The 13,393-nt window shown below is 47.4% G+C and overlaps 1 protein-coding gene across 1 annotated transcript in view; it reads left to right on the top strand.

Annotated features, from left to right (window-relative positions):
• Positions 1-13,393, top strand: part of Allc (allantoicase) — a 38,808-nt gene that overhangs the window by 8,173 nt on the left and 17,242 nt on the right. The window contains exons 2-3 of the mRNA XM_052745643.1: positions 7,468-7,562; positions 10,475-10,525. Of these exons, the coding sequence (XP_052601603.1) occupies positions 7,473-7,562; positions 10,475-10,525 (141 nt within the window). The 5' untranslated portion in view covers positions 7,468-7,472. The remainder of the gene's footprint in view (positions 1-7,467; positions 7,563-10,474; positions 10,526-13,393) is intronic.

Raw genomic sequence — 13,393 nt, forward strand, 5'->3', positions numbered from 1 at the left:
TTGTGTGAAATGTTACCATTGGAAAGAAGAGCTAACGAATGCACAAATGTCAGATTCAAAGGAGATGGCATTCTTCACTCTCACAGAGTTGCCTGGGTGGATCTCTGGGGCTCTAATGACTGAACTCCTCACCCGGAGCTCAGGGTCCCTGGAGGATCCAGGAATGTTGCGGTGACAAGTGCCACCTGGTGGCCAGGCCGGGGATAGGACTCCTGGGAGAGGCTTTTCAGACCATGCCTCCGGTTCCTCAGGCCAGGAACATTCCCGGCGGTCTAAATGCTAGAACCTCAGCTGCTCTTCTGGTTCTCTGGTGGTAAAGACACCTGGCCCTCTTTTTATTTCTGATTTTGTTAATTTGGATGCTCTCTCTCTGTCTTTTGGTTAGTTTGGATAAGGGCTTGTCTATCTTGTTGATTTTCTCAAAGAACCAACTCTTTTGTTTCATTAATTTTTTGTATTGTTCTCTTTGTTTCTATTTTATTGATTAAAAGCACAGGGACAAATAGCCAAACGAATGGAAACACATGAACTATGAACCAATAGCTGAGGAGCCCCCAACTGGATCAGGCCCTCTGGATAAGTGAGACAGTTGATTAGCTTGATCTGTTTGGGAGGCCCCCAGGTGGTGGGACCAGGACCTGTCCTTAGTGCATGAGCTGGCTGTTTGGAACCTGGGGCTTATACAGGGACACTTGGCTCAGCCTGGGAGGAGGGGACTGGACCTGCCTGGACTGAATCTACCAGGTTGAGCTGAATCCCCAGGGGAGTCCTTGCCCTGGAGGAGATGGGAATGGGTGGGTTTGGAGGAGGTGGGGCAGGAGGAGGGAGGACAGGGGAATCCGTGACTGATATGTAAAATTAAATCAAATTATAAAATTAAAAAAAAAAAAGACACTTGACTGTGCCACCGGAGAAAGTGTGCAATGGGCATCTCACTCTTTTGGGCTTCCATTTTCCCACCTGTTCAATGACAGAGTTGGGGAGGGATATTGATTCTCAGTCCTCCAATTCCAATGCCCACCAGCCAGCCTTGCTCTGTGTGTTCTTGTGTGTGTGTGTGTGTGTGTGTGTGTGTGTGTGTGTGTTCCAGTGATTTTTTTTTTCTTTTGAGACAGGGTTTCTCTGTGTAGCTTTGCGCCTTTCCTGGAACTCACTCTGTAGCCCAGGTTGGCCTCGAACTCACAGAGATCCACCTGCTTCTGCCTCCCACACATTAAAGGTGTGTGCCACCACCGCCCGGCTGTTCCAGTGAATTTTGTTAGAGGTTATTAACAGGTGGATGGCCCACATACCAGGAACTGTACACCACTGAAGAAAATGTGTCTCACTGCTCCAGAAATGATGAACTAACTGCTTAATAGAACCACAGAGAAGGATGGGACCTCGCAAATCTCCAGCCAGTGGTAGAACGTTGACGGACCCAGTCCTGTGTAGCCGCTGTGAGTTCATAGTGCCAGGGCTATAACAGACCCAGAAGCAGTACCACACCACTGCTTTCTCCGGTTCTTACATTCTTCCCTCCGCTCTCATGATGTTCCCCAAGCCTTGGAGGGGCTGACTAGACGTCCCATTTATGGATGAGCACAGTCTGCAATAACCGACATCCACCACACTTTTTTTTTTTTTTTTTTTTTGGACAGCAAAGCTGATGGTAGTGTTAATCTGTGGACACAGTGATTGGGAAAGTGATCTGTTGGGCACATCTTGTTCATTAGCAAAAACAACAGCAGTCGCTTTCCCCCAGGGCCTGTGACCCCCCCCAGCCATGGGCTTTTGACAGGTTTAGAATACCATACACCAGTTCCATCCTGTGAGCCTCAAACACACACACACACACACACACACACACACACACATAGACAGACACACACAGACAGACAGACAGACATACACACAGACACACAGACAGACAGACACACACACACACACACACACACACACACACACACACACACACACACGAGCAGTTGATGCCTTGTTAACACCCATGCCACTATCGTCCCAGTGGCAATTCTGTGGATTATGAGTGTGTGTCTGGGTTGGGGCTCAGGATCTGAAGTTTTAAAAGCCCAGGGGTGGTTTGGAGAGACACACCAAGCTGACACACAAGACCTCTCTGCTCTGATGCCAGTACAGGGTGCTGAGAACAGGGAAGGACTGCTTGGGCTTACCCTATGTTGTATGGAATAGCAGGCTGAGACTAGCTTAGAAAGTCTCTATTTGATAAGCAATAACCTTGACCCGAGTCACTTCACTTCGAGCATAAGTGCCAAGATAGAGTGACTCCATACTTTCCCTAAGTTAACAGTCACCATCTGCCAATGCACCAGGAAGCACAAACTGACAAATGACTTGTTTGTGCAAATATGTAAACCCGAAAATATTCAAGCCAGAAGCACAGACACCATGAGCTCATCCGTCATGCCAGATGGAACTCCCTCACCTGGGGGTAAAAGAGGGATCACCCTGACACCAAAGTGTGGCAGGCACACTGATTGTTATTTGTGAGTATTATCTGGGGAAATTGCCACAGTGGAAGACTTCAGTTTCTGGCCGCAAACTCTGATATGAGTGCCATTAAATTTTAGCCTTCTTCAAACTGCCATCTGACTTCAGAAGCTGTAGAAATGCCTCTCCTAGTGTGGCTGGATAGGAGACCTGGGGGCATCTGCTTCTCTTTAGTGGCAATCACTTCTACTGCAGTACCAGCCAGCTACCTCTAGCCTGGACTTCCAGAGCTCAGGGATCAGGCTGTGGAATCCTGGGAATCTCCTCTCTCCTCTGAATAGTCCAGAGCTGGCAGATCTTGGGTTTGGCTCATGTTTGCATTGGTTTCTTTGGATCTGCTCACCCATTCCTCTCAGAGTAGGATTGTTGGCGCCCAGCTCTGTAGGACACAAGTTCAACGCATCTCACCTCCCTGAGTGCCTCTCCTCTTGCCCAGGGGTCTCTCCCTGCAGAGGCACCAGCTGAAGGACATGCCTGCTCTTCACTGCTTACTCTCCACTTAGCTCCTAAATCCTGTGAGCAGGGTATTCTTTGTCAATATCCACTCTCCCCTTCCTTCCTATCTATATCCCTCTCTCTCTTTCCAGGATCGTATGTAGCTCAGGCAGGCTTTATACTTGCTATGAAGCCAAGGATAATCATGAACTTTTGTCTCAAGTGCTGGGATTATAGGTGTGCACCACCATTCCTACTTTGTGAGGTGCTGGGACTGAACCCAGGACTATGTGCCTGTACTCTGCCAAGTACTCTATCAACTGAACTGTATCTCCAGCCCCAAGCATTTCTTGCCTGAATTCCTATAGTATTCTATCACTTCTGATTGCATCTAGTCCAGCTTCCCTTTGCTGGCCAATGGAGGACCAGTCTACAGTGCACATCTGACAGTTCTTTCACAGTTAAAAAGTATCCCAAGAAATAGTCGTGGGTGCACAGGTCCTCCATGTTTACCTCTCCTACTTCAGACTCAAGTTCATTTTCTGTTCATGTCTGGAATGTCCCTTCCTATGAGCTTGGCATGGTCAAAGGTGTGTTGTGTTGGAGAGGTTTTTAAAGACCTTTGAAAACCCATTCCTAAAGCCTGACACTTGCTGAGGTCATTAATAAAAGGAAATCAGGATAATGGAAGCTCTTCTATAACATATATGGAAATGATGAACATACCTGTGTTGTGTGGTAGAAACCTCTACGGTGTGGAAACTTTCCTTGTTATCCAGGACAGTAGTTACCAGCCACCTGTATCTCTTAAACATGTGTTATGTTATAAGTACAGTGAAGAAGCAGAATTTTAAGTGACACTGGATTTGAATTTAAATGCACACATGTCGCCTGGTTCCCACTGTGCCACGTGGCATCACACTGGATATCTAACCCCAGAGTCCTCCGTTGAAAGGGTATCTTGGCTTAAAGAGCAATGAAAGATGTGTGAGTGATCACAGAGGAAGCCATGAGCTCGGGCCTTCCTACCCCTGTGTCCTCACTGATCTGTCTGGCGAGTTACTTCTGGAGTTGAACATTCTTTGAAACTTACCTCCACAGGGGAACCACTGGCAAATTTTTACAAGGGCCTGTTTGTTTTTCCTCTTCTATGTTTTGGGCATAGGATCCTGCTGTAGAATATTATTTTAAGGTGTGTTACTTTGTTTATGTTGCATTTGTTTAACTCTGCGAACCTGTGTTACTGTGCCTGTCTAAAATACCTGATAGTCTAATAAAGAACTGGCCAATAGCGAGGCAGGAGAAAGGATAGGCGGGGCTGGAAGGCAGAGAAGATATATAGAGGGAAAAATCTAGAAGGGATCAAAGATCTAGGAGCCAGAGAAGGAGGAGGACATCAGGGACCAGCCACCCCACTACACAACAAGCCTCAGAGTTAAGAATAAGAGAATGGGAAAAGCCCAGGGACAAAAGATAGATGGGATAATTTAAGAAAAGCTGGCTAGAAACTAAGCCAAGCTAAGGCATTCATAATTAAGAATAAGCCTTCGTATATGATTTATTTGGGAGCTGGGTGGTGGGCCCTCCAAAAGAGCCAAAAAACAACAACAGGATCCTGTGTAGCCCAGGCTGGCCTTAAAGGCACTATGTAGCAGAGGATAGCTCTAACTCCTGATCCTCCTGTCTCCACTTGGTTTACGTGGTACTGGGGGTTGAACCCAGGCTTTGTGTGCACCAGGCATGTGTTGTCCTAACAGAACCGCCCCAGGTCCCTGTCTACTCTGCTTTCTCTCCGTGTGACACCTTTAAACATGCCTGAGTAGCAGGATTTCCCCTGTAAAGGGAGCTTTGCCAGGAGAATGATGGAGAGCTGAAGTATTTCCCAGAAGTGGCTGTAAGGGGCTCTTTATAGCTCCCAATCTCGAGCAGAGCTTTTCGGCTGGGGTGAGTGAGCAGATGACAAATTGTGGAGAGGATAGAGGAAATTTCTTCCCAGGTTTAATTTATTTCTGCCCATTTAAAACACATTCCCACAAAAGCCTTGAGGATTTCTGTGGTGGTTTTTTGAGATGTTTCTCTCTGTGTATGCACACAAGCACACACACACACACACACACACACACACACACACACACACACATGCACACATGCACAGGTATACACATAAATACACACGCACACACACATCCATGCAGACACATGCACACATGTCCACATGCACAAGTATATATACACACAGACGTGCATCCAGAAAGTATGCCCATCCAGCTGGAATAACAAGGTGTGTTGATTTCTGTGTTGATCCTATGTGTTGCCTGTGCCTTGGGGACCAGGGTTGGAAAGGGTGTGTCTACTGAGGGCACTAGCCACCGAGTGAGGGACTGTGCAGTGTTCACTGATGTTTCTGGGTGGTTTCTCAATATTTTTTTGGGGGTGGTTGTCTGTCTTTGGGGTCTCATGCTGTAGTCTAGGTTGGCTCTGAACTAATTATGTCGCCCAAGCTGGTGACTATAATTGCAGCTCTCCTTTTGCCTCAGCCTCTTGATTGCTTGGGTGCATGTCAACCTTGGGCATCAATCTTCATGCACCACCCACATTATTATTATTATTATTATTATTATTATTATTATTATTGTTATTATATGATGAGACACTATCTCTCATTGGTCTGGAGCTCACAGGTTCTGCTGGGCTGGCTGGTTGGTGAGCCCCAGGGATCCATCTCTCCCTGCCTTTCCAGTGCTGGGATAAGCTTGTGCCACCATGCCCAGCTTTAATTTATTTATTCATCTTACATTTGGGCTCTAGGGATTGAACTCAGGACCTCATGTTTACATGGCAAGGACTTTACTCACAAGGACTTTACTTTCTCTGGCTCCCCAGTGTAGACTCTAGGAGTGCCTGTTTCTTAAATATGTATTGTCACTAGAAAATGCTACTCAATAGTAATCATATTTTTGTGACTTTAAGGGAGAGGTTGACTCCTCATCCATTTGGATGCGCTTCTGTGACTGATTCAGGCCGAGCTCTTAGATGCACTTTGAATGTGAAATGTCCCCATAGCCTCATGCTTTTTGATCACTTGGTCCCCAACGGTGGTGTTACTTTGTGGGGTTCTGGAGACTTTGGGGTGTGGAGCCCAGCTGGAGGAAGTAGGACACTGGAGGAGGGTCCTCGGGGATTGATTACTCCCCACTTCCTGTCACAGCTCTGTGCATCTTGAGCCATCATGCCATAAACCTCTGCCACATGCCTCTGCGCCTTGCCTTGAGGGAAACCTGGAGCCAAACTAGATCTTAAACTGTTTCTGTCAGGTGTTATATTGTGGCCATGTGGTACAAAGTTACTAATGTGTTAATTTTTGTGTGGTTTTCTCTGTTCTCATGAGGAGCAGGAACGTGGAAGCATGAAGAAAGACTTCTACTTAGTTTAGGGCTAGGGAGACCCTGGGCTCCTCTGGGCCCTCTCTCCATTTCTCCATTTTTCCATTTCTCTGCCCCTTGTTTGCCTGATGACATGAGTCCCGTATCATATCTGTGGCCTGGTGTCTGACTATGCCGGCATCTGCCTGACTCTGGAGGGCTCCCACAGTAGGCATGTCTCATGATGTGCCTGCCGCCTGGTTGCTCTAGGGTTATTATTAGAATGCACCCAAAGACAATAAAAAGCAAGTCTTTTTTTTAAACATTACTATTTTTTTAATAATTTATTTGTTTTTATTTTCTGTGCATTGGTGTCCTGCCTGCATGCATGTCTGTGTGAGGGTATCAGATCTTGGAATCATAGACAGTTATTAGCTGCCTTATGGGTGCTGGGAATCAAACCCGGGTCCTCTGGAAGAGTGCTCAGCACTCTTAACCTCTGAGCCATCTCTCCAGCCCTACAAGTTGTTCTTTTTAAAATCAATGTTTCCCTTTTAGGTAACTGTGGTGGTTTGAATAAGAATGCCCCCCCATAGGCACACCAAGGAGTGACACTACCTGAGAAGGATTAGGAGGTGTGGCCTTGTTGAAGGAAGTGTGTTATTGGGGGTGGGTTTTGAGATTTCAAAAGCCCAAGTCAGGCCCAGTGTCTTTCTCTTCCTGCTGCCTGTGGCTCCAGATGTAGAACTCTCAGGTACTTCTCCAGCACCATGTCTGTCTGCATGCTACCATGCTCTCCATCATGATGATAGTGGACTAAACCTTTGAAACTGTAAGCCAGCCCCAGTTAAATATTTTCTTTTACCAGAGTTATGTTGGTCATAGTGTCTCTTCACAGAAATAGAACAATGACCATGACAGTAATTAAGACACAACCTGGCCCTGTGTGGCTGTGATTGGGATCTATCTGTGTGTTAAGCAGTGGCATATTTTTGCTTATTTCTCACTTCCTGTCTGTTTTGGTTGCTGAGGTCTCACCACGGTGACAAATAGTTCAGTCCTTCACTGCCTCTCCTTGGATGGACAACCTCCAGGCATGGTTTCAGAGGCCTCCTTACTCATGTAGCTCAGTCCTGACTGATCTTGCCTTTCTCACTTCCAGGAAGCATGGCTGATACTCCAAAGGAAGGAAAACTGACCAGATTTCTGGACTTCACCCAGCTGATTGACATGGCCTCTGAGTGCGTGGGAGGAAAGGTAAGCAGGGTTCTCAAGGGCAGGAAGTTGATGTTAGGTTTGAGCACTGAGGGGCCCACTCAGGCTACTCTGACCTGAAGTAAATTAGAGTCAGGCTGAAGAAGCAACGGGCTGTTGAGGATTCCCAGTCCTGGCAGAGTTCTGAAGAGCTGAACTGAATCCCAGGCAACTTTGAGCTAGGGAAGCAGTATGTACATGTACATAATACATGTGTGTGTTTGTGGTGTGTGTGTACATAAGGCATGTGTGTATGTGGTGTGTGTGTACATAAGGCATGTGTGTGTGTGGTGTGTGTGTACATAAGGCATGTGTGTGTGTGGTATGTGTGGTGTGTGTGTACATAATACATGTGTGTGTGTGGTGTGTGTGTACATAAGGCATGTGTGTGTGTGTACATAAGGCGTGTGTGTGTGGTGTGTGTGTCCATAATGCATGTGTGTGTATATAATGCATGTGTGTGTACATAATGCATGTGCATGTGTACATAATGCACGTGTGTTAATGTACATGTGCAGAGAGCAGAGGATGACCCCAGGTGTCCTACCACTCTCCACCTTAATTCTTTGAGACAGGCTCTCCCGCTGAACCTGAAGCTTGCCATTTTCCAGATATTCTGGCAGTCAGTGAGCTGCAGAGATCCTCCTGTCTTTGCACACCCAGCACCGGGTTGTAGATCCATATGGGCCACACATGGCTTTTTACATTGCTGAGGATTTGAACTCAGAACTTATGCGTGTACAGCAAGAGCTCTTACCCACTGAGCCTTTCTCCCCATCTAATTTTTTCTTTTTCTTCTTCCTTCCTTTCTTCTTTCTTTCTTTTTTCTCTCCTCTTTTCCTCCTTCTTTCACATGAGTTGTACACATGTACGCACATGTGTCTGTGTGCAGGACTGTGTGCCCATGTGTATGCAGAGGTCAGAGGAGGAAACTGGGTCCCTTCCTCTGTCCTTCTCTACCTCATTTCCTTTGAGATAGGTCTCTTACTGAATCTGGAACTTGCCGTTTTTCCTTTTGCTGGGCCAATGGCCAGAGTCCCCCATGATCCTCCTGTTTCCACCTGCTTCCAGTGTGGGGCGACAGGTGTATGTGTGTGGCCAGGCCTGGCTTTTTTATGGCTGGGATCTAAATGCAGGTCCTACGCATGTACAGCAAGTGCTCTTACCCACCGGGTCATTCCCCCCCTCCATTTTCTCTCTCTTGATCTCTTTGTGAAAGAACCTCAAGGCTAAAAAAGGACAGACAGGTTTGGTGGGTAGGGAAGGAAGAGGGTAGGTCTGGGAAGAGTTGGAGGGAGGGAGGATGGATCTGACCAAAATGTGCATATTGTACAAAATTCTCGAAGAACTTTATGTCTGTATCTGTAAGAGCTGTAAGCCTGAGAGAAGGAAGCTAGCTTATTTGCATTCCAGGTATGAGACATTCCCATTCCCATTCAGACTGTAAAAGGGATTCAGAATAAAAGGGTAGGAAGAAATGGTTCAGGAGGAGGCAGGCTTGAGAGCCAAATGCTTGGTAGGGGAACTGCACTGTCTCTTCCCTGAGGCAATTTCATGTATTCGTTTTAATGCATTCCTTAACGTTTCTCTAGAGGAGGGAATAAAGTGTGTTTTATTAACTTACAGTAATTTCATCTTGACTGTTTATTTTAATTTTTTATTCATCTATTTGTTTTACATCCTGTTGCAGCCTCCCCCCATCCTCCCCTCCCAAGCCCTTTTCCATTCTCTCCTACTCCCCACCCCCATCCCCTTCTCTTCCATCTCCATCCAGGAAAGGGCAGGTCTCCCATGAGCATCAATAAAACATGGCATATCAAGTTGCAGTAAGACTAAGGACCTCCCTATGTATTAAGGCTGGGGAAGGCGATCCAGTATGAGGAGTAGGGGAGTAAAAAGAATTAAAGCCAGTAGAAGTTGGAGAGAGCCCCTGTTCCTGCTATTAGGAATCCCACGAGAGGACCAAGTTACACAACTGTAACATATATGCAGAGTGACTAGTCTCACGCAGACCCCCTGGTTGTTGATTCAGTCTCTGTGAGTCCCTGTGAACCCAAGTTAGTTGGTTGTGTGAGCCTTCCCGTGGTGTCCTTGACCCCTCTGGCTCTACACTCCTTTCTCCTCTACCACAGGATTCCTGAACACCACCTAATGTCTGGCTGTGGGTCTCTGCATCTGCCTCCATCAGTCACTGGATGGTACCTCTCTGTTGACAATCAGGCCAGGCACCAATCTGGTGACAAGAGATGGCCAGTCCAGGCTACTTATCGGCTATTGCTAGGAGTCTAAGCTGGGGTCTTCCCCATAGACTCCTGGGAGATTCCCCTGCACTAGGCTTTTGCCTGACCCTGAAATGCACCACCCCCCCCCCCCCCGCAGCAGTCCCCCGGAGAACACTCCCCCTCTGTCCCCCACAACCTGATCGCTCATGTTCCCATCCTCACCTGCCCTCAGTCCACTCTCAAAATCTCTGTTTCTGGGAGATCTGGGTGTTCCCTCATGAACTCTCCTTGTTACCTAGTCTGCCTGGTTCTGTAGATTGTAGCATAGGTATCTTTTATTTTATAGCTAATATCTACTTATGAATGAGTACATATCATGTTTGTCTTTCTCAGTCTGGGTTACCTCACTCAGGATGATTTTTTTTTAAGTTCTATCTATTTGCCTTCAAATTTCCTGGTATCCTTGTTTTAACAGTTGAGTAATACTCCGTTGTGTAAATGTACCACATTTTCTTTTTCCATTCCTCGGTTGAGGGACATCTAGGTTGTTTCCAGGTGCTGTCTATTACAAATAAAGCTGCTATGAACATGGTTGGGCAAATGTCCTTGTGGTGTGACTGAGCATCCTTGGGGTAGATGCCCAAGAGTGATATAGCTGGGTGGTAGGTTGATTCCTTTCTTCTCTTTGTCCAGGTTTTGTTTGCGACGGATGACTTTTTCGCCCCTGCAGAAAACCTCATAAAGGTATGGTTCCAGGCATCCTGTATGGTGAATGATTGGCTTAGCTGAAGCTCTGCAGCCATGTACACCGAAACCTATGGGCATATCTGGGGCAGAAGCCACGTGGTGTGGACTGGGCAGGAAGGATCAGACCCCTGGAAAGGCGCCTGATTCAGCACCAGCTCCCAGGGAACATACAGAGACAGGCGGAGCCAGGAGAGGAAGGGAGGGCCCGGATGCCAAGGGGGAAAAGCTGAGGTCACTGAGTATGCCCCTTAACTAATGTGGATCCCATGTCCTGGGCTTGGAAGAAAATAGACGCATCTTGAATTTTGGGGAATTTCTTTTTAAGTACAATAGGTAGGGTATTCTTGGTTAAAAAGTGGGCCAGTGGGGCTGGGAGATGACTCAGCATGTAAAGTACTTGCTTCATAGGCCTGAAGACCTATGTTGAATCCCTGTAACCCTAGAACCAGAGAACCAGTTCTTGAAAGCTATTTGCTGATTCCACACACACGCCATGGCTCACCTCTATCGCGTGCGTGAACACACACCACACCCACACACTATTAATAATAAAAACAAAAACTGAACTGTGGACAAATAGAGCTTGGGAGACGGCTCAGTGGATAAGGTGCTTGCTGTGTGAGCGTAAGGATTCTGAGTTTGGATCCTCAGAACGCACAAAGAAACCAGCTACAGAGGTAGGTGCACGCGCCTATAATCCCAGCCTGGGAACATGGAGACAGGAGGTTTCTTGGGTCTTGTTGGCCAGCCAGTCCCATTTAATTGGTGATCTCCAGGTTCAGTGAGAGAGACCTGCCTCAAAAGACAAGTGGGGAGTGATTAAAGAAGACACAGGTGTCTATCTGTAGTCTTCACACACAAGAGCACGTGCATAGACTCTCTCTCTCTCTCTCTCTCTCTCTCTCTCTCTCTCTCTCTCTCTCTCTCTCTCACACACACACACACACACACACACACACCATGAATGCACCCCCCCAAAGGCAGCCCCTAAAGTAGATAAATACAGAGAACCCACAGTGCTGAGAACCCCGCTGTCTCATCACCCATGTAGGCATGAGGGCTCTTAGGTGTGAGGAGGGAAACCCAGGGGTACGTGGTCGGTGGGTGTGACGGCATGGCCCCTTCAGCCTTGGTCAGAGGTCCCTAGAGATTGCTGGTGTGTCAGAGCAGGACCTGGCTGCGCTCAGTGCACGTGACTCACTTATTTCCGAAGGCACGGTCCGTGTATCACCTGAATTTTTACTCAGGAGAAAATGCAAATAAAATGAGAGCTAGAGATTTCGTGTCACAGGCGAGTAAATGCCAGGGTTCTAGCATCTCATGATGTGCTCTCCTCTCCGAGAGAGCTCAGTGTGTCCACCCTGACCTAACTCACTCAGATCTGTGCTGTTTGCACACCAGGCAAACAGACACAGAAAATATTCATTCTGGTATTTGGAGCGGGAGAAAAATCAGCCTAAATGGAAACCACCAGGGAGTTAGATCAGGAGCATGGCTCTTCCAGACATACACTCCGTGAGAGTCCCTGAGAATGAGTGTGGGTCCACGCAGAGGCCATGTAGGAGAGTAGGAGCACACAGGGCCTGAAGGCTACATGCCACACTAAACCCGAGAGATGGGTTTGGGTGGGTGGGTGGGTGAGAGAATGGGGCCTTGTTTCTTTGATTTTACATTGCAGTGTATCCATGTACATGCAAACAGTGCCCTCATACCAACATGCATGTGCAAATCTAGTCCCATTTAAAAACACTCGGTATATATTTTACATTTTTTTATTCTTAGTTTTTAATCTGAAAATCTCCCTCATAGCCCAGGCCTGGAATTGATGTTATATGGCCCAAGTTGGCTTCAAGTCTGTGGCGGCCCTCCTGCCTCAGCCTCCTGAGTGCTGGGATTATAGGTGTGCACCATCGTGCCTGGTGATTTTTTTATTTTTCTTCTTTTTGAGGTAGGGAGAGAGATAGGCTGGTAACACAGCTAAGGCCCCATTCACTCATCAGTTACAGCCCACTCCTTACTCTCCTTCGGTAGAGTGGACACACTGAGCGGTAGTGTCTGTCATTGTTTGATGTCAGCACCACACACACACACACATGAGACTTCCACAGCAAACATGTGTTCCCACAGCTTGGAGGCCAGACACCCAACACCAAGGCACAGAACGGATGCTCAACTCTTCTTACAGGGTCCCGTTCCATCGTGAGGGATTCGGCCAGTCAGCTTCCCACTCTGTAGCAAGTACCAGAGAGGAACCAGCTTTTAAAGAGGGAAGCTTATTTTTGCCTCGTGGCTTCAGAGGTCTCATCCATGGCTCATTGGCCTGTTGCTCTGGGCCTGTGGCAGCATAGAAAACCAGGATGGGAGTGAGCAGTGGAGGCCGCTCACCTGAGGGCAACCTAGGGATGGAAGAGAAGGGGCCAGGACATTCTTAGTACCTCCACCAACACCTCCAGGAGACTCTTTAGGCTCCACCTCTGAGTTCCACTGCCTCACAATGTGCAAAGCCAAGGATTAAGCTTTTGCTTAATATCCGGGTATTGGTTAAAATATTAAGGCAACTCCACATAGTTAAAAGGGAGGTTTATTTTGTGGGGTAACTTATAAGTGAAGGGATAGGTTACAGAGTCTGGGAAAGGTGAAGCACAGTCCAGTGATGTTCTCTGGAAAACTCTGCTCAGTCTACCTCCAGCGTCCTGGGTCCAGGAACCAAGAGAGCTCCCCCATCTGGATCCCGGGTCTTCAGGGTTCTCTCTTGGCTCTGCCTTGTAGGTGTGACAGTTACTAAAGCCTCAAAAGGATGTGGTATTTCCAGGTCAAAGCTGGACCAGCTACCCACTACACCTGGGCCTTTGGGAGTGTTTAACA

The sequence above is a fragment of the Peromyscus californicus genome, unplaced genomic scaffold (assembly GCF_007827085.1).
Source record: "Peromyscus californicus insignis strain IS unplaced genomic scaffold, ASM782708v3 Scaffold_1__1_contigs__length_55948999, whole genome shotgun sequence".
NCBI lineage: Eukaryota > Metazoa > Chordata > Mammalia > Rodentia > Cricetidae > Peromyscus > Peromyscus californicus.